The sequence below is a fragment of the Oreochromis aureus genome, linkage group 16 (genome assembly GCF_013358895.1).
Source record: "Oreochromis aureus strain Israel breed Guangdong linkage group 16, ZZ_aureus, whole genome shotgun sequence".
NCBI lineage: Eukaryota > Metazoa > Chordata > Actinopteri > Cichliformes > Cichlidae > Oreochromis > Oreochromis aureus.
The window spans coordinates 34,937,548-34,963,594 of NC_052957.1; the positions used below are offsets into that span (position 1 = coordinate 34,937,548).

Consider the following 26,047-nt stretch of genomic DNA (forward strand, 5'->3'; position numbering starts at 1 on the left):
GTGGTAGGGCCTTACTGATCACTGAAAGGGCTTCACACTACAAGCACATTTAATCATTCATTTATGCAGCATTTATTCTACACACACTGAGCATCACTGACTTTGAATTCATGGCCAATTCAGAAGTTGGAACATCTGAATAAGATCCATGCAGGATTTTACACATAAAGGCCCAGGACAACCAGGAACCTTCTTTCTGTGAGAGCTAACCACTGCATCACTGTGCCGCAGGGTAACAACGTATCACTGAATACTATGTACTTTGCAAAGGGCTGGTGGAGGAAAAGTTCGATGTTGAAAGTGTCCAGGACTGTCATTTAAGAGCATTGTAGATAATGAATATTTAAGTATTTGAAGAAAGATATATTATTTAAAACAGAACTAGACATATTGTTCACTGCCACACATCATTGCCCTTTTAAATTCAACACAATATAAAGAAGATCACTTTGCAGCAATGCCACACCAGTAGGCAGCAACACACTCTGCTAATTGGACTACCAAATAAGAAAACGCTCTGAAATACATTCACCGTCTTGTTGGCAGTCTTTGACATAACTGGGGCAAACACAATAAAGAATTAATGGCATGTGCCAACATGGGGCTATTTTCTGAGACTCCATGTAGTGGCTGGCATAATATGTTGCAACATTACAGAGGGGATAAAAAGAAAAAACTGCACTGACACCAGACCCACACCTGAAACGTGTCAGAGTGAGAGGATGTTAACTGACACTGACCAGCAATGCCAGGAATAGATGGTCCACAAAACACAAGAAATGAACACAGAATGAAACCTTATGTGACACAAAGCTAACTATAGCTATGTTAGTGTTTAAGAACATACCAGTCCTGGAAAAGCAGTACATATCCAATGGTGCTATGTGATTAACCTTGTGACATCCAACAAGCTACGGTGTGTCAATCAGATTTCCTTTTAGCCACATATGAAATGGACAAATTTAAGATGTTACATTTCCATATTACAGGGAGTGCAGAATTATTAGGCAAGTTGTATTTTTGAGGAATAATTTTATTATTGAACAACAACCATGTTCTCAATGAACCCAAAAACTCATTAATATCAAAGCTGAATGTTTTTGGAAGTAGTTTTAGTTTGTTTGTAGTTTTAGCTATTTTAGGGGATATCTGTGTGTGCAGGTGACTATTACTGTGCATAATTATTAGGGAACTTAACAAAACAAAATATACCCATTTCAATGATTTATTTTTACCAGTGAAACCAATATAACATCTCCACATTCACAAATATACATTTCTGACATTCAAAAACAAAACCAAAACAAATCAGCGACCAATATAGCCACCTTTCTTTGCAAGGACACTCAAAAGCCTGCCATCCATGGATTCTGTCAGTGTTTTGATCTGTTCACCATCAACATTGCGTGCAGCAGCAACCACAGCCTCCCAGACACTGTTCAGAGAGCTGTACTGTTTTCCCTCCTTGTAAATCTCACATTTGATGATGGACCACAGGTTCTCAATGGGGTTCAGATCAGGTGAACAAGGAGGCCATGTCATTAGTTTTTCTTCTTTTATACCCTTTCTTGCCAGCCACGCTGTGGAGTACTTGGACGCTGTGATGGAGCATTGTCCTGCATGAAAATCATGTTTTTCTTGAAGGATGCAGACTTCTTCCTGTACCACTGCTTGAAGAAGGTGTCTTCCAGAAACTGGCAGTAGGACTGGGAGTTGAGCTTGACTCCATCCTCAACCCGAAAAAGGCCCCACAAGCTCATCTTTGATGATACCAGCCCAAACCAGTACTCCACCTCCACCTTGCTGGCGTCTGAGTGGGACTGGAGCTCTCTGCCCTTACCAATCCAGCCACGGGCCCATCCATCTGGCCCATCAAGACTCACTCTCATTTCATCAGTCCATAAAACCTTAGAAAAATCAGTCTTGAGATATTTCTTGGCCCAGTCTTGACGTTTCAGCTTGTGTGTCTTGTTCAGTGGTGGTCATCTTTCAGCCTTTTTACCTTGGCCATGTCTCTGAGTATTGCACACCTTGTGCTTTTGGGCACTCCAGTGATGTTGCAGCTCTGAAATATGGCCAAACTGGGCAAGTGGCATCTTGGCAGCTGCACGCTTGACTTTTCTCAGTTCATGGGCAGTTATTTTGCGCCTTGGTTTTCCACACGCTTCTTGCGACCCTGTTGACTATTTTGAATGAAACGCTCGATTGTTCGATGATCACGCTTCAGAAGCTTTGCAATTTTAAGACTGCTGCATCCCTCTGCAAGATATCTCACTATTTTTGACTTTTCTGAGCCTGTCAAGTCCTTCTTTGACCCATTTGCCAAAGGAAAGGAAGTTGCCTAATAATTATGCACACCTGATATAGGGTGTTGATGTCATTAGACCACACCCTTCTCATTACAGAGATGCACATCACCTAATATGCTTAATTGGTAGTAGGCTTTCGAGCCTATACAGCTTGAGAGTAAGACAACATGCATGAAGAGGATGATGTGGACAAAATACTCATTTGCCTAATAATTCTGCACTCCCTGTAGAATGTTTCTGTGACAACCTCGCAAACAGGTGAACAATCTATAAAACATGTAGGCTGTTAACCTAACTGATGATCCACTTTAACCTGTGACATATTTAATCTAAACACTACGGTCATAGTCAGTGATGACCTCGACCTCATTGCGTTATGTCACTTAGGCTTAAAACCACAGCACAGCTGGACTTCCACCCCCGTCCCCTTGGTAAAACACCCATTCTCTCCAATTCATCCAGCTCAACCTGCTGAATCAGTAGACTTCATTGCTCTGTTCCGTCTCTCCTGGTTTCCTACGATCTCTCTGACAGAAACTCTGGCAGAATGCCACTAGCCTAAAACAGAGACAGTGTCCCCTAAGCCAAGAAATACCTCCAGTGTGTATTTGCTTCAAAACTAAACTTGATATTGCTGCTTGTTTCTTTATGGGTCACATACACAAGTTAATTAGTGACCTTTGGAGCCTGGCTAGCTTTTTGCTCAGCTTCCAGTCTGAAAGCTATTTAACTCCAAACTCATTAACAAAGCATATAGGCATATTTCCCAACTGTCAACATTCCAGGATAGGCCTTACACTGTTTCCCTACAGCTGAACATATTAGTTGTTGGCTAGCTGGTTTCAATTCAACTCAATTAAAATCTCAACAACAGTCATCTCAAGGTGCTTTATGTTGAAAGGTAAAGACCCTACAATAATACAGCTGCACTGTACTGTTGTATCAGCTTTAAATCAGTAACAAATTGAAGGCAGGTAGGTGGAGAAAGCTGATAAAAAATACTGACCCCTACGCCATCCTCATGTCTGTACTGTTTCCAAGCCCGGCCTGTGTCACTGTAGAGCAGCAGGTAACTGCTGACCCAGTCCCAGCTGTCATAGCGTCCCTGTGTGGCTACAGCAGTCACCTCCATCTGCTCCCTGAGGTCCACCTGGAGCCAGGGCTCTTGGTCAGTTACCATTGGAGACCAACCTCCTGCACCTGAAGAAGAGCAGAAAATACAGGCAGAGGGGCTGACACATGCACTCTGTCAACAACTCTTGATGTGTACGTGAGGGGAGTTTATGTGAAAGGCTTCAAGGCTAAGTTCCACTCCAGCAGCCACAGTGAAAGCCCTTGTTTCTGTGGAAAACAACTGATTCATTTTATGCGCTGTATATGCAGTATGTTCAAAGTTCCAATAAAGAGCCCAATGCTTTTTATTCACTGGCAGCTTTATTTTACCTGAAAGGCTTAAGTTCAGTGGAATGGAAAAGTGGTATGACTGAGGGGCGAGTTAAAGATAGAACAGTTTCCTGCATCATATTCAGAATAAAACAAAATGTAGCCACAACTCTTGCTTTGCCATTTTCCTAACTCGATCTCTTATGATGATGGAACAATGAGGGGCAGGGGCACCTGCCTCGGACCCACAGATCACCATCACTGCACAGAGAGTTTGGTTATGGCAGACAAGGTGGTTGATCTGCCCCAAAGAGCCGATGACAGCCCAAACGTAAAACATGTTAGCGTTTCGTTGTTGTAAGTTTCTGTTTGGATTTTTCATATTTTAGTGTTTGTTTCTTTTTACATTTGGTTCCTGTTTTTATGTCTTTCCATCCTATCATTGTTTAGCCTCAGTTTTTATTATATTATTGTAGTTCTGGCTCCTGTTTAGTTTTTAAGAACTTTTTCAGTTTTTCTAGTTTTCTTGTCTTTGCAGTTCTAGTGTTAGTTCTCAGTTCTTGGTTTTCAGAACCAATAAGTCAGCTTCAGTCCCTGTTTTGGGATTGTTATTCGTGGTTTAGTTCCCTCTATTTTTTCTTGTATTCTGTGTTGCATCTGACTTCAACCATTAATGTTTCACTGTTAAGTGTCTTCTTGTTCCCGTCATGATTGCTGTTTATTTCTCCTTTTATGTAGTTTTATTTGGGTTTAACTTCCTCTCTGGTAATTGTTTTTACTCCTTTTGCAACGTGCCTTAGACCTCTTCTGTTTCAGCCTTTTGTCTACTTTTGGTTCCTCTGCAGGCTAACAGTGGAGGTTCATGCCCATTTCAGCTGTAGCAAAGATATGTGGTTGTTTTTTGGGGGATAATTGTTTTCTTGGCTTCAATACATGTATTAATATAGTGCCTGCTCAGAAGCACTGAAGGGAGATGCTGACTGTGTCAGCACTCTGGTCTTAAATTTAAATTTTTAACTTATGCTGAAAAATCATCTTTTATAAACTAAGATTTTAATAAGAGTTAATAGATATAAGATTTAATTAATTAATTAACATATTTATTTTTGATTGGCAGTTTTATACTGCTCTTTTAATCTCTGCTAACAAGAGTTCAAATGGCCACCACTCACATCCTGAAAAATGTACGAACGCATCTGTGATACAGCGTTTTGTTACTTTTTTTGTTACGTTTTGTTACTTGGCCTGTTCTGTGGTCTGCTCTATGGTCTGCTCTGTGGTCTGCTCTGACGTCTGCTCTATGGTCTGCTCTGTGGTCTGCTCTGATGTCTGCTATATGGTCTGTCCTGTGGCCTGCTCTATGGTCTGTCCTGTGGCCTGCTCTATGGCCTGCTCTATGGTCTGCTCTATGGTCTGCTCTATGGCCTGCTCTATGGTCTGCTCTGTGGTCTGCTCTGTGGTCTACTCTATGGCCTGCTCTATGGTCTGTCCTGTGGCCTGCTCTATGGCCTGCTCTATGGTCTGCTCTATGGCCTGCTCTATGGTCTGCTCTATGGTCTGCTCTGTGGTCTGCTCTATGGTCTGCTCTATGGTCTTAATGTTGTATTCAATAAGAATTGACTTGAAAGTAGAAATTCAGACGATTGACATAAACTGAACACTCGACTGTGGTCTGCTCTATGGTCTGCTCTATGGTCTTAATGTTGTATTCAATATGTCTGTGAAGGTTCTCAGTCATCCAGGTCATCGTAGTCAAAGGAATTTGCAAAGAAAAGCGTCTGGACTTCTTTGAGTTGCTTGAAGACGTTTCACCTCTTATCCGAGAAGCTTCTTCAGTTCTAAGGTCAAATGGCCGAGAGTCCCAGATTTAAACCCAGTGGGAGTATCCCCCCAAAGAGGGACAAAGGACCCCCTGGTGATCCTCTAATCACATGAGCCAAGGTGTGAAATCCTCGAAAGAGTGACCTTTGTCCTTTAGATGCAGATGGACTGCTGAGTCTTGTCCTGTGGAGGTGGTTGTATTCAATAAGAATTGAATTGAAAGTAGAAATTCAGACGATTGACATAAACTGAACACTCGACTGTGGTCTGCTCTATGGCCTGCTCTATGGTCTGCTCTGTGGTCTGCTCTGATGTCTGCTCTATGGTCTGTTCTGACGTCTGCTCTATGGCCTGCTCTATGGTCTGCTCTATGGCCTGCTCTATGGTCTGTTCTATGGTCTGCTCTGTGGTCTGCTCTGATGTCTGCTGTATGGTCTGCTCTGATGTCTGCTATATGGCCTTTTCTGTGGTCAGCTCTATGGTCTGCTCTGTGGTCTGCTCTGACATCTGCTCTATGGCCTGCTCTATGGTCTGCTCTATGGTCTGCTCTGTGGTCTGCTCTGATGTCTGCTCTATGGTCTGTTCTGACGTCTGCTCTATGGCCTGCTCTATGGTCTGCTCTATGGCCTGCTCTATGGTCTGCTCTATGGTCTACTCTGTGGTCTGCTCTATGGTCTGCTCTGACGTCTGCTCTATGGCCTGCTCTATGGTCTGCTCTATGGCCTGCTCTATGGTCTGCTCTATGGTCTGCTCTGTGGTCTGCTCTATGGTCTGCTCTGATGTCTGCTCTATGGCCTGTTCTGTGGTCTGCTCTATGGTCTGCTCTGTGGTCTGCTCTGATGTCTGCTCTATGGTCTGCTCTGATGTCTGCTCTATGGCCTGCTCTGTGGTCTGCTCTATGGTCTGCTCTGTGGTCTGCTCTGACATCTGCTCTATGGCCTGCTCTATGGTCTGCTCTATGGTCTGCTCTGTGGTCTGCTCTGATGTCTGCTCTATGGTCTGCTCTAACGTCTGCTCTATGGCCTGCTCTATGGTCTGCTCTATGGTCTGCTCTGTGGTCTGCTCTATGGTCTGCTCTGATGTCTGCTCTATGGCCTGTTCTGTGGTCTGCTCTATGGTCTGCTCTGTGGTCTGCTCTGACGTCTGCTCTATGGTCTGCTCTGTGGTCTGCTCTGACGTCTGCTTTATGGCCTGTTCTGTGGTCTGCTCTATGGTCTGCTCTATGGTCTGCTCTGTGGTCTGCTCTGATGTCTGCTCTATGGTCTGCTCTGACGTCTGCTCTATGGCCTGCTCTATGGTCTGCTCTATGGTCTGCTCTGTGGTCTGCTCTATGGTCTGCTCTGATGTCTGCTCTATGGCCTGTTCTGTGGTCTGCTCTATGGTCTGTTCTGTGGTCTGCTCTCTTTCTCCCAGATATTCTTCCAATATTGCCCAGTCTTTTCTAGGTAGGTTTTTCCTTGTACTATTGTTCACTTGAAGCTGATAGCACAACCCTTGTGGATGTTTGGAGAAAATGGCCTTCATACTCTTTGTCTCTGCTTTTCTCGTGTTTCTTTTCACCCCAGTGGCCAGAGCTGTTTGTTTGGCCTCACTTTTGCCTTTTACTTGTCTGCCTTCAAATGCATATGAACTTAATGTCACGGTACTGGGTGGTGTGACCCAGTGTCTGAGTTTTTATGTATCTTTTGTATTTATTTGTGTTCCAGTTTAGCTCATCTAGTTAGTTTCTACATTGCTGTTTAGTCCTTTGTTTCTTAGTTCCTTTTGTCATCTTCCCTGTACTAAGTCTCCCTGGTTCGTACGTCTACCTGTCATGTTTCATGTCTGTGTGGTTCTTGTTGTGAGGTTCGTGTCATGTCTACGTCTCCATGTTTCCTGTTTTATTTTGAAAGAGTCTGGTGTTCTTTGTTCACTGTGTTTAGTTTCACTTCCCCTGTCCTGTCATTAGGTTCATGTGTGTCAGCTGTCCTCCCTGTGTTTGTGTGTTTCCACTTCCCCTGTTCAACCCTGTGGGTATTTAGTCTCTGTGTTTCATTCAGTCTGTGTCGCGTCGTCTGTGTTCTTTCCCACACCTCAAGTTAAGTGTTTTTCAGGATGTTGTTCAGGTCATGTTCATGTTTGTTAATCCTTGCCATGTAATCATAGTATTCATGCACCCGCACAGAGTCCTGTTCACAGTTGTCTTAGTCACTCCTCATCATCGCTTCTAGTGGTTTATAGTTTAGGTTTTAGTTAAACCTTAGCTTCTGTTCCTGGCATGTTATTTCGTACAGTCTTGTTATCAGCCAAATAAAGGCTCGCCTTATTTTTGAAACTTAGTTTGTCTCCTCGCCTGTGTCTGCTCTTGGGTCCACCAAGCCCCCCATGGTCTGCCCTTCGCAGCCCGTGACACTTAAGTCCCATCCCATTCTTAATCCATAGGGTTTATATGAACTTCAACTCTTTTGGTAAAGCTTTCCTCAAGATTTATGAGTGTGTTAATGGGAAGTTTTGACTATTCCTACAGAATTGCATTCATGACGGCAGACACTGTTTTGGATGAGAAGGCCTGGCTCACAGTCTCCACTCTAACTTATCTTAAAGGTTCTATCAGCTTGAGGTCAGAACTATATGCAGGTCAGTCAACCTATTTCACACCAGACTGGCTCATCCATGTCTACATGGACCTTGCTTTCTGTACTGGTGTGTAGTCATTTTAGAGCAGGAAGGAGGTGTCCCCAAACCGTTCTTACAAAGCAGTGACTATGAAATTATTCAAAATGTTTTGGTATGCTGAAGCATTAAGAGTTGCTTTCACTGGAACTAAGGGGCGAAGCCCAAAACAGCCCACAATATAATCCCCCACTCCACTAAACTTTACACTTGGCACAATGAAGTCTTATCTTCCTGGCAAGTTCAATCCCAGACTCATCTATCAGATTGCCAGATGGAGAAGCATAATTTGTCACTCCAGAGAGCACATCTCCACTGCTCTACAGCCCAGGGGTGGCATATTTATACCACTACATCCAATACTTTGCTTTGGCCTCAGTGATTAAGGCTTGTGGGTGCAGTTTGCACTGTTTTTGAGCTAATCTGAAGCCCACATCAAGTTTGGAGGTCCGTAGCAATATGCTCTGCAGAAAGTTGGAAACCTCTGCGCACTATGCTCCTCAGCATTCGCTGCCCCCACTCTGTGATTGCACATGATCTACCACTTCGTTGCTGGGTTGCTGCTGTTCCCAGTCGCTTCCACTTTGTTATAGTTCCACTAATAGTCGACAGTGGAATATTTAGTAGTGAGGAAATTTGACGACTGGACTAGTTGCACAGGTGGCATCCTATGGAAATCACCATTGTTTCACAAATGTTTGTAGAAGCAGTCTGCATGCCTAGGTGCTTGATTCTAGACACCTGTGACCATGAACGTGATTGGAACACCTGAATCCCGTGATTTGGATGGGTGACAAAATACTTTTGGCAGTGTAGTGTATATTTTCTTTTTTGCTGTGACCTATCTCTCATGACACTTGTCTGCACCAGTTGCCTGACTAACAAACTTCCCAGCTACCCAGATTCTGGTTTCCAGCCATACTAGCTTAGCACAGAAAGTAGGGAAATTTGTTTTTGGTCAGTTATGTCTTTGTTGTTCTGTTGCTCAACTCTGCTATTCAACCAACAAATGCATTTTCCTTACAAATTACCATATGGCACCATTTAGGGGAAACAAACAGACTTACCAACGCTATATATGGTTTATTGCAAAGAAGCTGTGTTAAGCTGAAATAACTGACCAAACAGAAATGTCTTTACTTTTTGTGATAAGTTTAAGGACTCGCTGGTTTCAGTGATACTGGGAGGGGTAAGTAGAGCTTTGGGTCTAGATCTGATGGGACTTTGTCAGTGAGCCAGGGGAGTTGTGTTCTTGGGTGGATGGCTACTTTGAGTTTGGCCACAATATTCATTATCAGCTCTATAAATGCATCTATTATCTTTATTGGTGACGTTTGCAGATGGTTCAATTACATTGCTCTTTTCTACCAGGGTTGAATAATTATGCTAATGGTAAAGTAAATGGATTGCTTCTTTTACAGCGTTTTTCCACTCAAAGCGCTACTACAAGCCTCATTCACCTATTCACACACCAGATCATACCAGCTCTTTTTCCCTATGCTTCAGTACTTTGTATCCAACATTCCCACTCTGATGAATGCATTAGTGACCCAAGGATACTTTGGCATTCAAACTGTGTTGACCAGGTGACCTGCTCCACCTTCTGACAGCCTGTTCTATTGATGTTAGTTGATGATTACTGATGCTTGGTTAGTGTGTGTGCATGTACATACATACATACATACATACATACATACATACATACATACATACATACATGCATATATATGATGTTCATGATGAAACATGAACATCATAGTTGCCCAACTAGAACAAAAACAGTATACTTTAGTGTTGTAAGGATGTATAGGTATGCAGGCAGGCACTTGCAATGCTCCGTTTCAAGTCAAAATGCTGACCACTGAGTGATGTCACAGTGGCCACATACATCTTTTACATACAGTTTGTGGCAAAAAACATCCAGTCAGTGCCTCAAGTTGCCATGGCGACTGTGCCCTGTTGAATTTCTCGGCCCACTCATCGCTGCTTCCAATAGAGGGGCCATCTCTTCCAAATAGGTAAACAGAACCCTTTATATCGCTAGATGTGATACATTCAGAAAGTCTTAAGAGCTTATTTGTCTGTGCCTTCCAAAACAACCCATAAACCCACTATAAAAACACTTCAGCTGAGTGTTTTCTGCTCTGTTACCTCTATGGTTATTGTTAACTACAAGCATTTAGAAATGCTGAATAATGCAGGAGCATTCACTGTACTCACCATCTCTTCTGTTGAGCTTGGCGTTGTAGGCAGCATAGCTGACGGAGGACTCAGAGGAGCTCTGAAAGGATGAATGGGGTAGCGCTGATACCAGAGGACCGTTGCAATTATCTGAGAATAAAAGACAAAACACCACCAATTCAGACGCTGCATCTGTAATATCGTATGTGTGCTTTACATCTTGCAATGCCTATATTTAACAGGCAGTAATAATGGAAAATGGATAACGGCAAAGTTAAACATTTCAGGTTAAATTGTACCTCCGCCTGTCAATAGAGAAGTTTTAAAGCAAGACTTAGAGAGAAAATAACATGGCTGCCTCACTCCTCAGATGCCTCAAACAGTCTATTAACCCCTGCAGTGACCCTCGAAAGTTGCACAGAAAACGGTGGGGCTCCTTTTGTGTTTGTGCGTGCTCTTTTTAATCCCACATTGTGAGATTACATCACATCCGACAGACAGGAGCAGATTAAGAGTCCAGTGATCTAAAGCTGTCGGTTCTGTCTTCATCTGATCCACCCGGCTCGCCAGAAGAGCCCCGAGTCGCACAACAACAGCCTCTTTTCCAAGGCTTGCTTTGCTCGAGTGCTGCATTAAGACCTGCGGCTGAGAACGTAATGAAAACTGGCACTAGCCTGATTGCAATTATCCTTTCACTCTTTCAATCAGTGTGGCACTCGCTCTTCAGAGTGAGAGGGAGGCCCTTTTGTTTTTGGATGTCATCCTCCTTTGTGCTCAGATGGATTCGAAGCACATCTGGAGCTGCAATTGGCTATCCATCTGGTTGAAAACAGCACAGCAGAATTGACAGCATGAGCTCGCTCTCTTTTCGGGTGTCCCACTGAATTTCGACTGACCTGATTTGACTTCTCTCAGATCACTTGCCAAGAGATTTTTCTAATCCTGATTTCAAGTGTGACTAAAGTGGATCACGCGGTTTTGTCCAAGACTTAAATTATGGCTGAGCTGCAGCACATTTGCACATGTTCGTTTGGGAAATAAGAGCAGCGGCTTGGCATCTTAACTCTACCACGAGAACTGGGGTTATTATGCAACCCTATTTGTCTTCATCTATCAAAAGTCTCCTTGATCCTGCTGGATTCCTACTAAATAACTCACCTTTCTTCCAATCTGTATCCATCCTTTCCTCAACAGTTGCTCTCTTTTCCGGCAAAGGAGCAGAAAACTTTAAAAGCCCAGTCAACTGCTCTGCTCCGTCATTCAGGCTTCACATTTACAATGAAACCTTGACAGCTTTGAAGATGCGAGACAAACCAACGATACTTTGATATTCTGACACATGTTCTCAAATTGGCAGGTGATGTGAAGTGCTGTGTGAGTGCACAGAAAGTTTCTCCGTGTGCAAATTGTGCATCTCACAGACTCTGCTGTTGTTTACAGATTTTGGTCCCGAGCCAAATGCCCAGCTGTCAGTCGGGAGACTTATGGATGGAGGATAATTTGTCTGCAAAGCTGCTCCATGGCTTGGGATAACTGAAAATCCTCTGAAGCTGACTCACAATCTCTATGTAAGGCTCAGACGCTCGAATTTTATAGCCAAATGAACCCTGACTATAAACACATCCAAACAAGTGCGAGCAGAGAAGGAACACTTAATCTGTCTTGAAATCAAAATTACATCAACTGCCATAGACCAATAGTTGTCAGCCTTAGTCACAGAAGTGCTCCGACGACGTGTTTCTGTGCAGACCAACACAGAGCTGGTAAAGATGAGTAGTGTTGTAGGGCTGTTCGATATAACGATATATATCGGATGACGATATAAAAACGTCTATCGTTTCATTTTACACTATCGTTTGTTTCGTGGTGTCGCAAAATAAACTGTTTACGGCAACATTTTTTCATTATTTTGATGGTCACTGTAGTGGCTATATTAATTTCCTAAAGTTCTCTCTTTCCCTTATATTTAATATAACAACAGTACAGATGGACAAGCACCTGTTGTCGTTAGCAACAACAACGGTAAAACCATCGCGTGTCCGCTTGTTTATTTTCCACATAAACCTTTCACAATAAAGCTCAAGATCCTGTTGAGACTTTTCAAAATAAACTGAATCACGTGAAAGATGCAGAGTATTTACGGATGAGAAGCAAAAAAGAGCCGCCAGGTGCTAAAAATAAACCTTAGACTCAAATGTTAGAACAGGCTTTTCCCGCAGCACGCCGTGTAATAAATACAAAGAAAACGGCGGCCGTTACAACTTATGTCTAAAAATGTATCGTTTCATGCATCAGTTAAAACACTCGACTCCAGGTACGCAACGCCCAGCTGGAAACACTTCCCGCAAGTCGAGCTGCCCGAGATTCACAGAATTTACAGAAAATGTTACATTTTTGTGATTTATATCGTTATCGGACGATAGATGTCTTAATATCGGGATATGAGATTTTGGTCATATCGCACAGCCCTATAGTGTTGACACTCACAGGCTTAAGGTGCCATTTTCTGTGAACACTTGAAATATTTGCACATGTGCAGTGTTTCCACCTGCAGTTCAGGTCAGAGGCTTACATACTGTACACTAACCACAGCCATCAATCATATAGTTATTTTAGATTTAATGTTTTCTTTAAAGCATTCTGTTTCCAGGGTGGAATACAGCAGAACTGGGTCTCTTCCCTAATCCACACAGGGTCACGAGTATACATAAAGGCAAATATATACATACGACCCAGTGAAGATTTGGTTTAATGTCCCCAAACAAGAGAAACCCACCAATAAACCCAAAGTGACGTCCACATTCATTACCACGATGAACGTGCTTGCATGTCTGACCACAATAATTAAATAGGAATGTGCGTCCATCCGATTTTTTATTTTTCATCCTCTAAAGACTTTAGAGAAAAATGAAGGGTGCAGGTAACTTTTGGTTATGATGTAAGTTTTGTTTGTTTTTAAAGGACATGGTGGATTTATTCTTAGCTCAGTGCTTTACAATATTCCTACATTCAGTGTACAGAAACAATGCTTTTCACCCCAGACATACTCACTAAATGTCTTTAACCATGGGGATCTGAAAGCTTTCCATCCTGGCTCATTTGCCAACACCCCCTAGTTGTCAGTGATCACAACAAATGTCACCTTACACAATGGGTGCAGCAACAAAAAGCATTGCTTTAGTAAAGAAACCAGGCACTAATTGGTCTTTTTCATTTTGTGAGCAGGTGCTCTCATCCAGCAGCTAACAGGGCGTCTTGCTCCATTACTTGCTGTATTACCAGCTGTCCAAAAATGATGAAAATAACTTTTTGCATACATAGTTTTGATGAGCAATAGCAGTAAGTGCTTAGCTCTCTGACAAATGCATTTCATTTACTGTGCATAGAATATAATAAAAGTCAACTTTTTCCACTTAACCCTCTAAGGTCTAAGTCAGACGTGTCAAACTCGAGGCCCACGGGCCACATTTAGCCCACAATACAGTTACCTCTAACCCACAATATAATTTCATATTTCAATTATTAATGGCTAGGGGGCATGTGGCACCCACACCAGTCATACTACAAACCCCATAATGCAGCGCAGCAGTTGTTGTCCCTGCAAGCACCAATCACTTCTTTCCCCTGTCCACTTCAACCAGTCAGGGCCAAGCAGATGAATGCAAGTCTGAGTTCACTCAAAGCAAACCCCTAAAAGGAATGACCAATAAAACTGGATCTAGAAAACATGCTGGGATGCAGACACTGCTGGTAAACCTGTGTGCTTTGTTTGTGGAGCTAATGTGGTCATAGTTAAAGAATATATCACAAGACGGCACTGTGAGGACAAGACAAGTACAAAGTTATGGGAACAGACCAAAGATACACACACTAATAGTTATGGGAGAAGACGGAGTTTGAGGGAAGGGTCTGATTTACAACACAGTTGTGGGAGAAGCTGCAGTGAAGGGTCTGATTTTACAGCACACTGAGAATGAAGCTCGGCTCAGCATATGACATCAGCGTGTGACGTCTCGTGCTCTGACAAAAAGCAGGCATTTTCAAACGTTTGACTAAGCTCACATACACAATCACTGCTGCTGATCATGTACACGAGCGTGCCACTGACATAAAAGCACAGTTGATTTCATTACACACTCCCTTGCTGTGGATAAGAGCACTCACTGATGCTTCACAGTTGGTCATTTTCATCCATAGAGTGGACTCCACTTTATGTGTTACAGAAGAACTTTTGAGGATTCAATCAATGTGTGGAAGGACCACAGGAAAAGAGATCTTTGAAATGTACAAAAGACATGAAACTGCCTTTGGACTTATGATACTAACAACAGACAGAGTGGGTGTGATGCACGATGAAAAAACAAGATGCTGGGAAAAGATGCAGAGAGAGAACCGTATTGGTTAGCTGACGTCCAATCACTGCATCATAAACCAGGAAACGCTATGCAGTAAATCCCTGAATATTGAACATTTAATGAGCAGGACAACACTCACGGTTAGCTTTATCAAGGGCAGTGGTTTAGATCACCACTCACTTCAGTCTTCTCTGGAGGCCCACTGGGTCCCTATCATACTGAGCTGCATGAGGAAAGTAAAGGAGAAGACTCAACAGTGCAAACTGCTCAGTAATCCACCTGAGGTGATCTGTAAAAAGCACCTGTAAACATCCAGATGGAGCTGATGGAACTCCAGTGTGGTGGCACGCTAAAGCTAAAGCACGACCCTGTGGAGCCCACACACTTCCTCTGCTTCAGCCTCAATATGATACCCCAACTATGCCTCCAAGTCGCTTAAATCCTCAGTGTGTTAAGTAGTACATATTTATTTAAGCAGCTTTTCTCAGTGACAACATCAAACAAAAGGCCTTCCCCCGATGCACATGTGTACTTTATTCTTTCCACAGCTCAGGACAGCCTTTTTCAAAATTAATATTTCTTCATATCTGAAAGTTCTTCATTTCGACCAAAGATATTTTAATAGAAAACCAAATTATTTTGAATTGTATTTAAGTTATAGAGGAGACTTATAATAGTCTGGCTGTTTCAATTCATATTCCTGTCCAAAACATGGTTACTTTGTCTGTACAGTAAATGTCCATCATGTTTCACCGACAATTTAAAGAGTGTTCTGAGTTTTTGGCCATTTCTGTGATTGAGTTTCAACCTGTGGTCTAAGCCCTTAAACTCTTAAATGTGATTTTTGACTACAATAAACATTCATATCATTATACACATCTGGAAACTATTTTATTTCTTTTGCATTTATATCATTTTATTTTTCTATTTTTCTTCTTTCCATGTAAGACTGCCAGAGTCCTGGGCATTTACAACCCCTCGAGCTTCCGTTGCCCCTGACTGGCCTACGTGGGGTCAATGGGAAATTAGGATTCAAACACAAGTATATCAACCAAACAGTCTTAGAAACACTGTGTCAAACATTAGCTCATTGTTTATTGAGATTTTGTGGGAAATCACAACTTTATTTCTCTTATTTTGAAGGCAACCATTTCCTTTGTTGTTAAATGTATGCATGTACATATATAGAAGTGAAAGCAGCTTCACTGGAAATGTGGTGGAACCAATGTTATGTTGTGCTATACCTGAAAAAAAAAAAGTATTTCTTGATGTGAACTTTTAAGTATTTACTTACCGTCAGAGGTGAAGCTGTGTGCTGAGAGCAGATAGCTGCGTTTAAGGATTATAATTTGAATCACCAGAGAACCAGAGAAATACAACAATTTACTGGTGCTGAGCATGAATGGACATTTGAAGATTTGCAAGCAAAGCTTTAAAAAGAAAAGAAGAGTTTTTATAAAGATTTACACAGCCAGAGATGGAGCACTCAAGACCAGCTTTGTGATTGCCAAACAAAATTGCATAAAACAATAAGCCATTCTCTCAGGGGGAGTTTACCACAGAGTGTTTGGTGGACTCTGCTGTGCTGACACGCCCTGAGACAACAGAAGCCTTTGAGAATGTTCCCCTTTGCAGACCAACTGTAACAAGATGAATCAATGGAGCTTCAGCTGAAAAACAAACAAATAATTTGGACTTTTTCTCCTTGCTCTGGGCGAGAGCTGTGATGCCCACAACATGGCTCAGTTACTTATCATGGGTTAACAAAAAGAGTTTGACATCACAGGAGAGCTGGCAGCAATGCACTACATGAAAGGGAGAGGCAACTGCACGCTCAGACAGGCAGGGGGTCAAAACGATGCACAGTGGGAATGTTGATTAAACAGTAACAAAGGTTTGTATTTCATATTTTTACTGCCTAATCTGTAAAATCTTCTCTTGCCAGTAGCACTTTAAAAAGAGATAAAATTAATATGCAGCAAAATTGAGTTCAACTTATTGGTGCGATCCACCACAACGGACCCAGTTTCTCTTCCACAGCATGTCTTTATCCTGTCTTCCTTCTCTCACCCCAACCGGTCGCAGCAGATGGCCCCGCCCCTCCCTGAGCCTGGTTCTGCCGGAGGTTTCTTCCTGTTAAAAGGGAGTTTTTCCTTCCCACTGTTGCCAAAGTGCTTGCTCACAGGGGGTCATATGATTGTTGGGTTTTTCTCTGTATCTATTATTGTGCGATCTACTGTACAATATAAAGCACCTTGAGGCGACTGTTGTTGTGATTTGGCGCTATATAAATAAAACTGAATTGAATTGAACTGAATGTGGCCCCATGGGAAAATGACTTGCCCACGCCTGCTACGATTCATACAGTTGGAACCAGAAATCCAAAAATCAAAACAGTGAGTTCACTTCATGGTTGTAGTATAAAGAAAAAAAGCAGGCCACACCAGGAACACAGCTACATACAAGGATGAATGATGCTGGCTACTGTAACTAGTGACCATAAGAAAATAAGTAGAACAATTTATCAGCTAAACAGCTAAAATGTTGTAAAGTCATAATGTTTTTACTTTTTTCTTGAGACCTATACTACTGTATGTCATTGTACATGTGTATAGTGACAATAAAAAGCATTCTATTCTATTCTATTCTGTTCCTGTGACTCAGTCTGTTTCAGTATTGCTGCTCTCAGAACTCATTTTTTTAGAGTGCAGAGCTGTGTGCATGCACGTGTGTGTATCTAACATAAGTTAAATCATAATGATAACATCAATAATAATACTGAATCAGAACGATACATATTTAATGCATTAATGGAGAAACACGTTCACCAAACGTTCACCTAAGCTAAGCTAATGAATCACCTCCATGATCTCATCATCCTGTTTATGGCACGGGTTAGAACAGCAGAGCAAACAAAAGAAAGACAAGTTTCTGTCTCATTCAGAAGGAAGTGACCACAGCAGAAGGATTCACAGAACGTGAGCCTGTGAGAAATATCTGCCTCATTCTGGTCTCAAACTGTAAATGAAATCGTTATTTAAAGACTGCGTTTTGTAATGATTCAGGTGTGTATTTGTTCACGGATCAGCACACATTGATGAGAAGAGGGCTACTGCAACAAGCCACACATGCATAAAGACCGACAATATGGGATTGATGGAATGCTACGAGGCCTGCCAACCCAATCAGAGGGGTCATATGCAACACATGTTGAAACCATGGATGAGTAGAAAGCCAACATTCACACTGACCAAAACGTACCTGCTAGCCCAGTAAAATAACATCAACAGCAGACAGCTACTATTAAAGCTGGAGACCCAGAGGCTACAGTGTATAATAGTAAGCAGTATGAACATAATGGTCCAGCACTCGTGTAACAGAGCAGTGTAAATGAACTAGATGATGCCCCGCCTCCTGAAATGACAGATGTCTCTACTGGGCTGAAAAAAGAGGTGTGGCCAAACTCGAGGTAGCCACCCAACCAGGAGCACGACTGTGAGCAGATGCTTTTAGATGTAAGCAGTGTTCTAGCCACCATTCTCACTGCCACTATCACTGAAACCATTGAACTCATAGATGCTACTAAAACAATAATCTTAGAACCATATAGGACCAAGGATGCATGCAGAGGAAGCCCCCCTGTGGAGAAGAAAGCTGGAAGCCAAAATGAGGGGAGCCCACATGGATGGTACCAGGGTTAACTGAGGTGTAGAAAGCACTCATGAGAGACATGACCATGAAAGAGGTCAAACAAGATAACTGAGGCTCACAGCTCAGGCTGTAGACGTATACACAAGAGAAACACAGGCCATGAAAATAAATGGCATGATTTTCAAAAATCCATCCAGGGTGTGATCTCAACTACAGGGGAACAGTAGCACAAGAGCAGACCCACCCACAGCTGGATTTGACAATACTGGAAGGACATCTGGGAAGCAGACTAAGCTCAGCCCTGCCTGGACAGACTGTGGCTCAGGGCCACACACACGTATGTGGGAAAGCTTGGCACTGTGCAGGACTAATAGTGGTCTAAGAACATTCATCAGGAACTCCACGGGGCTGTGGAAGAAAACTTTAGAGGTCATCATCAAAATATACCAAGGTGACTCTCTGTGCTGTTGTTCAGTGACAGAGTTTGATTTAGTTCAAGTCACACCATTTTGTTTTACATCTAGATTGTTCTAGTTTTATTCTAGTTTTAGTTGATTAAATATCATTACAGTACATTAAATCTACATTTTATTCAGTTAACTCAAATTTAAGTGTAAGAGTTTATAGTGTTTTTTATGGTTGAAAAAAATGTCATATTTTCCTTGCCATCAAATACAAAACGTTTCCACATGTCTGCTCTTCCTTCCAAGCTTTGACATTTTCTCACATTAGAAACACTGAGCAGAAGAGCCAGTTATTCGTTTTCCAGAGGCAGATTGTCTAACCTTACTGCACAACGACCCGCCCGACTGCATCACCTGTCCCATCGTTCTATACAATGTAATTAGTCTGATTGGATGTAAATAATAATTTCATATCATTGTTATTCATTAATGAAAGAGTCAGTGCATGTCATCATAGTTTCTGTCCTCGCGCATTAGTTTGTTCTTGTCAGAGAAAGAAGGTCGCTGATGAAAACTACGATGGAAATGATTGGTCAACAAAATGAACGCTGTTACACTGGCCTCCACCCCAACACCAGCTCATCACTGCGTGTGGGTACAGATGTAGATTTAGGAGTGGGCGACCATCATCCACCTGCTTTTCATGGATGACATTAGGATGTCACTCGGACTGCAAGTGTGGCGAACGGTTACAAGATGCCACTGATGTCAAGACAGAAAGTTCCTCACACTGCATGGAGGTCTCCAGCCAACATCTCGAGGCCCTTTGAGCTAAGCAAAGAGGAGGGCGAGGATTAGCGAGTGCCAGAAGACCAATCCAGGATGAAACATGGAGCATCTGGGAATACATCAGGAAGATGGTTCCCCAGCATGAGCTGCTCTAAGAATTCCTCAGGCAGAAGATAGATGGTGATGAAGAAAAGGAGGAGAAACTATCATGGATGACCAAGTCTGTGGGATATTCTGTCGACAGCTAGAAAAAGTAGTACACATCAAAAAATCCCACCAGAAGTGAGAAAAGGCCGGCCTAACGGAGGAGGCTCTGCTCACAGGTGCAAAGGTGCACCGGGGACTTTCCATCACATTGCTGCAGGATGCAAGATGCAAGCTGGGACAGCGGACACTGAGAGGCACAATGAACTGGGTCACCAGTAAAACCTTTACTGGAAAAAAGCTGGGGGGAGTTTTTAATCCAACCAACTGTTCAATCACCTCCAATGTGAAGAGAATTTATAGCTATTTCCATCTACTGCCATTTATTTCACTCAGCAAAAAATGACATTAAAGCTACTGAAGTTTAAATTAAAAGCATATTTTTATATATCTGAAATGTTAACTTTGCATCATCTTCTAATTCGACTGTTTGCTGATGCTGCTGTGCACTGTCACAATCATACCTGCAGCAAGGAGGGCACAGGAGGTACACACCATATTTAGTTTGAGGCTTTAGTAGCACTATCTTACATATTAATTCATATAAAATAAGTAATACAAAAAATACAAACACGTGCACAAAAACTCATAAACATGAAGACACACCACACAGAGACACCTCAACTGTTTTTGTCTCGGCTCATATTGATGTAAGAAAGCCGTCCAAGAAGACAGAGCAAAGACTGTTTTATGCTTTAGTTCAGTGTGTGCAGCGTATTTTATTAGTGATTATATTATTGATTTTACTGAGAGATCCTTTTTCTGTTTTTGCATTGAGGAAAAAGTTCTCTTTAGAAAACAAAGCCAGTGAAAGGCTCGGCTTTGTTTTTATTTTACTAATATTTCACACACGTAGATATTGGATGCAGTTAAACTATCACAAAAATTCCAACCCAATAAGCAGAAGAGTTTAAAAGTTTTTGTCTTTTGAATATTTAGCATTGCTCATTAGTGACACAGATGTATCAGAGCTGACAGAAAACCCTCTTACTAAAATAATTAATATCTGCAGCCCTACTTTAATGCTACATTTATTCAAATAGTAATTAAATATTATCATGTAACATTTAACTTAAGGCTTGTCTTTACAGACTCAGATGTTAGTAGCCAAGAAACAGGTGTTTGTGTGAATAAGGCATTTTGTATAAAGTGCTTTGAGTAGAAAAGCACTACATCAGAAGCAGTCTGTTTACCATCTAATAAACCAGCTAAACTATGATCACATGCTAACAAATGCATAAACTTTACATATTCAAATGTACAGCATCATGAGTAGTATCTCTTCTTATTCATCACTGGATCGATACCTGGGTCATATGAAATTACAATCTGTAATTAGCTTTGCACAAATCTTTTTAATTCAAGACGATGTTTGTTGCAGGATTCACTTTAAAATGAGATCATAGCACAGATTCAGTGTTTGTGTGGAAGTAACTCGTGCATACTGTAACTGCTGCCCTTTCCTTATTACAAAGAGAACGCAGTCTCACCCATGATAACAAACTGATAACACCATTTGTTGGATAATTTAAACTGACCTGAGGATGACAACAAACATAGCTCCCCACCTATAAATAATATGGACAATATCTGTAAAAGGAACTCAAAGAGCTGAATGTGAAAAAAAGCCAAAGGGATATCCTAAAAATAGAAAATGTAATAAAGACAGGGGAAGGGCAGAGCAAAGTGGAGCACACATTTCAATCTGGTCTGATCCATTTTACTTGGTGCACCAAATCCATGTGATTAAACCCAACAGCTGCCCAATTACATACACAGCTTAAAGGAACATCATGCACAACATGTTATTGAAGTCTTCAGAGACAGCAGAAGGTGTCGGGTAGACAGAGAAACACTCAGGTTTAATATCTGCTGCACAACTTTGATAACAAAGGTAAATAAGAATCTGTGTTTCTCACTGGGACACACTCTAATGTGTAACACAACATCAGGCTTAATTTAAATATTTTACTTTGTAATATATGAACATGTATTTACTGGACTGGTATTCATAACAAAAATAACAAATGTCCCGTCTTCCTGCCCTCACCCCCCAACCACCCGCAGCAGACTGCTGCTCCTCCCTCAGCCTGGTTCTCTGGAGGTTTCTTCCTGTTAAAAGAGAGTTTTTCCTTCCCACTGTCACCAAGTGCTTACTCACAGGGGGCCATCTGAGACCCCCTGTGAGTAAGCACTTATTAAGAAAAAATGTTATTCACCTAATTTATTTGCACTAGTTTCAGTTCAGTCTTTGTCACAGAGTATGCATCTCCTACTGCAGTCTGCTGTCGACTCCGTGTGAGTTACTGTCTCCTTCTGTGTATCTGTGTGTGAATGTCAGATGTATGAATGGGTTTGAATTGGTGAATAAGGCATGTTACATAAAACCCAAGTAGAAAAGCACTATATGAGAACTACTGCACACTGTTTTCTTTGGGCTATTCTTTTTTATTGATGTTAGTTTGTCTCAATTTAGGCATGCACTGATCATATTTTACTGATTATACAAATGACATATGTGTGTGTGTGTGTGTGTGTGTGTGTGTGTGTGTGTGTGTAGTTATTTAGTCATTCTATTTAGGCTGTGGATGTGAATGTAATTGTGCGATGACCCAAGCTGTCGTGCCCGTGCTGTTCTTCTGTGCTTTTTCTTTTTATTTCATTTGATTTTTTTGTCCATCTGAGACAATCGTGTTATCCACAATCAGCTCACAATTGAATAATCCTCTTATTATTGTGGAAGCAACGTGCTATTTCAGCAATCCTTTATATGGGCTGCTTCTTGAAATAGTCTGCTTCATCCTGAGGTCATACACACAGTTTTTCATTGTCTTGGATTACAGCTGGACACAGTTTCTTCTTCTCTGAAGTCTAATCCATGCACTGCCACGGTGATCTTGCAGAGAGTGTAGAGCAGAACCAGAACTAGCAGCTGGAGTCCAAAGACACTGATTTACAGTTTATCTATAAAGTAAAAGGCAACTATATTATACTGCCCAGTTTCTTTAAAAGTAGGCTAATTAGGAACTTATAGTGCTGAGTGGTATACTGGTTTTAATTTCATGCACGACATTAATTTTTCAAATACAGCTGCACCAGTGAAGAGATAAGACTGTGTTTGAAGCAGCTTTGATGTACTGTAATATTGGCCATTATTAGCAGTAAAGAGCATGTGGGGAGGGGGCTTGTATTAAACGAGCACACTCCTAATCATGTGACTCACACGTATTAATTAATGAAAATAGTTTAATTCATTTCAAACATCATGAAGCATTGACTAAATTACACTGTACATCAAACTGTGAACTTATGCTGCTCAGATCAGCTCAGATACATAAGAACCAGTCAGTTTACCAGTTTGTTTGTGTCCATGCTAAGAATCAGAAACCTCCAAACTGGCCTGTTTATCCCTCTATAGGATTTCTTTTTCTTACTTGAGCATCAGCTCCACTGACACCACGCTCCATGTTCAGCCTCTTTTCTCATCAAAACACACAAGTGACAAGGACATTCACTTTATTGCTCAGGACATGAGGCACTTTTCTTGTGTACACTGGTCAGTTTGTTGTACACAGTTCATTATAACTCGATTAACATGATCTTACATGTTGCAAATATGACCTGCAGGTACAATGCAGTCAGTCTACCATAAAGATTAAATCAAACCACAGATAATGTGCATATATTTTGACATTGAACAAATCACATGTCTGTAAAATTCATACAAATATATACTCTTTGTTTTAGTGTAGCCCCAGCACAAAGGCAGACAAAGTAACATTACATAAAGCTTGAAATGCGACAATGTGGCGAAACAGATCAGTGTCTAAACACATTGGACAAGTTACCACAGCCTATGTTTTATTAAAAGGCGTTCTCAGACGGTCCACAAACACTGTTTTAATCTGCATCGCTCTGAAAGAAACTGTATAAACTGAGTTAAGCTATTTATCAAAGTTGTCTTCTACTCTTGTTCTCGGAGTGATTATTTTGATTTATTCTTTCAAGAAGAAAGAACAAAGTTTGCACGCCACAAATGGATTATTGACGAGTCTCCACTCCTGACACTGCTGCAGTAAATTCAGCAATTACTTTAAAATATGCAGCCAAATCCCAGTCCGCTGTTATAATCACATTACATACTCCTCTCGATGCAATGCACATCCAACACAGCCTTCCATTCATGACGGTGTATTTACACTCTCACTGAAAACCCCACTTCCACCGTAGCATCCGCATGTAGGCCACTCGCCTTTTCCCACAACAAGAACTTTCTACTCTGAGCTTAGACACACAGGCCAGACTGACTGTGGTTCTGTCAAAGCTGCCTTTGCTCCATGGACATGCACTTACTGGGGTCAGCTTAACTGGTGATTCTAAATTGCCCACAGGTGTGGATGTGAGTAGGAATGGCTGTCTGTCTCTCTGCGTTAGCCCTGCATCAGGCTGGCAACTTGTGTAGGATGTACCCCGCCTCTTTCCTTATGGTAGCTGGGATAGGCTCCCATGACCCTGATAAGGATAAGCAGAGGAGGATGGATGGCTGATAGGCTTTAAGAACAAAGGAATGTTAAGATAAATATTTGTATCTTTAGTAAATCAGGTTTACATTCGTACAGAAAGTGAAATAGCATGTGAACGGAAAGGATTCAAAAGTAACTCGACAGACACACAAACACAATCACGACAGCGTGTGGAAAATTCTTTGCACACGCGTTGTTTCTTCCCTGTGATGGCTTCACAGGGTTTCGTCAGTGCGTGCTGCTGTGAGTCATGTGCTGCCAAACCTATTTCAATTAAAGCTGTGACATGGCAATTTAAAACTGATCTACTGTGTTTTTCCTCTTTTTTCTGTGAAATATATCCTGTCATAATGCTAGACACTCATAATAAATATGCCCATACATTTCCAGTTATGATGTTAGCAAATTATTCAGACTGCTACAAAACCTCAGTTTCATGCTGTTTCTACACTCGTTGATCTGGTTGACGTCAACAACAGGGGAATTCCTTATTGCCTCATATGCTTACAGAATAATCTGTGGTCTGAGAAAACAGTGAATCTATATATACAGTAGTTGTACATGTGAGGCAGGTTCCTCATCTACGTCTTTCCACACCGTGCTAACTGTTGTTAGTTAATGGGAGGCTGTGTGTCACCTCGTGTATTCTCACTCTATTCCTTCTGATTTTCATGTTTGCTCTTCTGTCTGCATCAAGCTTTTATGTTGTAGGACGATTCTCAGCGTCAGTCATTTCCTGTTTTACTTTGGTGCCCGGTATCTCGGTCTAGTTTTGTGTCCTATCTTTGGTTTGGTTTTCCTTGTCTGTGTGTTATTTTGTACTTTAATAAAACTGCCTTTGAGTTTATCCCTTGTGTTTCAGAGTCACAGCCACACAGCCAGCACTTGACTTTACAAACATTTTTATATATAGTCCCTGAGTTTTCCCAGGCTCAGAAGAAACCAGACAATTGAGGCAAGCAGCTTCATGGCCAGGTAAGGCCTGCCCCTTCTGGATAACAGATTTGGGCTTGATTCCAAGTGGTGACTTTGAATTTGTAGGTGGTAGCTGTTGACTACAACTCTCATATGAAATCTAAAGAGATTCTGACACCAGTGAAGCCTGAAAAACTCAAATAAATCTCGAAGAGAGATGGAAAAAACTTACAGATATTTGCATTAACTAATAGTTAAACAGGTATACCTGCCATAAAATGCCATATGTATAAGACGTTTAAACGAGTTGTAAATCAAAGCAAAGGTGGTCCAGAGAAGGAGGTTGCAGAAGTTAAGCCAAGAGAAACCACAGAGTCAATAATATGAAAAGACACAGTGATAGTATCTGGTGACAGAGTGGCCTCAGACCTCTCTGTGGTATTGATAAAGCTTCATATGATAGCCTGCATAGACTAACAGGCTTTGGGGCTCAGTGACCTATGCTCAGCAACAGCCAGTGTACACCAGAGATTGGCTAACAATTAGTTCCACGCTCCGGCTGAATACAGGGATGCTCATATTGATGCAAATGATCGAGGAACATGGACTGTTTTACTGTAGCGATTCACGTCTGTGAACACTGGATATAATCTGGAGGGAGCGCCGAGCATTTAAAGGCAGCCTGCAGCATGAGTTATCGACAGTTTGAGTGATTATATGCATCACATCTGCCAAACATTAATTATTCAGCGCCCATTCAGGAATGTAGTGAAACAGGAAACGTGATACTTTTCTGTTGGATTATTGGATTTCTGGGAGCATCTGCTATAGACAAGGTGATAATGGGATAATATCTTGTT

At 41.7% G+C, this 26,047-nt stretch overlaps 1 protein-coding gene across 1 annotated transcript in view; it reads right to left on the bottom strand.

The window, feature by feature from the left end:
- Positions 1-26,047, bottom strand: part of cntnap5a (contactin associated protein family member 5a) — a 125,052-nt gene that overhangs the window by 87,790 nt on the left and 11,215 nt on the right. Inside the window, exons 2-3 of the mRNA XM_039600461.1 lie at positions 10,386-10,496; positions 3,316-3,509 (exon numbers count right to left, since the gene is read on the bottom strand). Of these exons, the coding sequence (XP_039456395.1) occupies positions 3,316-3,509; positions 10,386-10,496 (305 nt within the window). The remainder of the gene's footprint in view (positions 1-3,315; positions 3,510-10,385; positions 10,497-26,047) is intronic.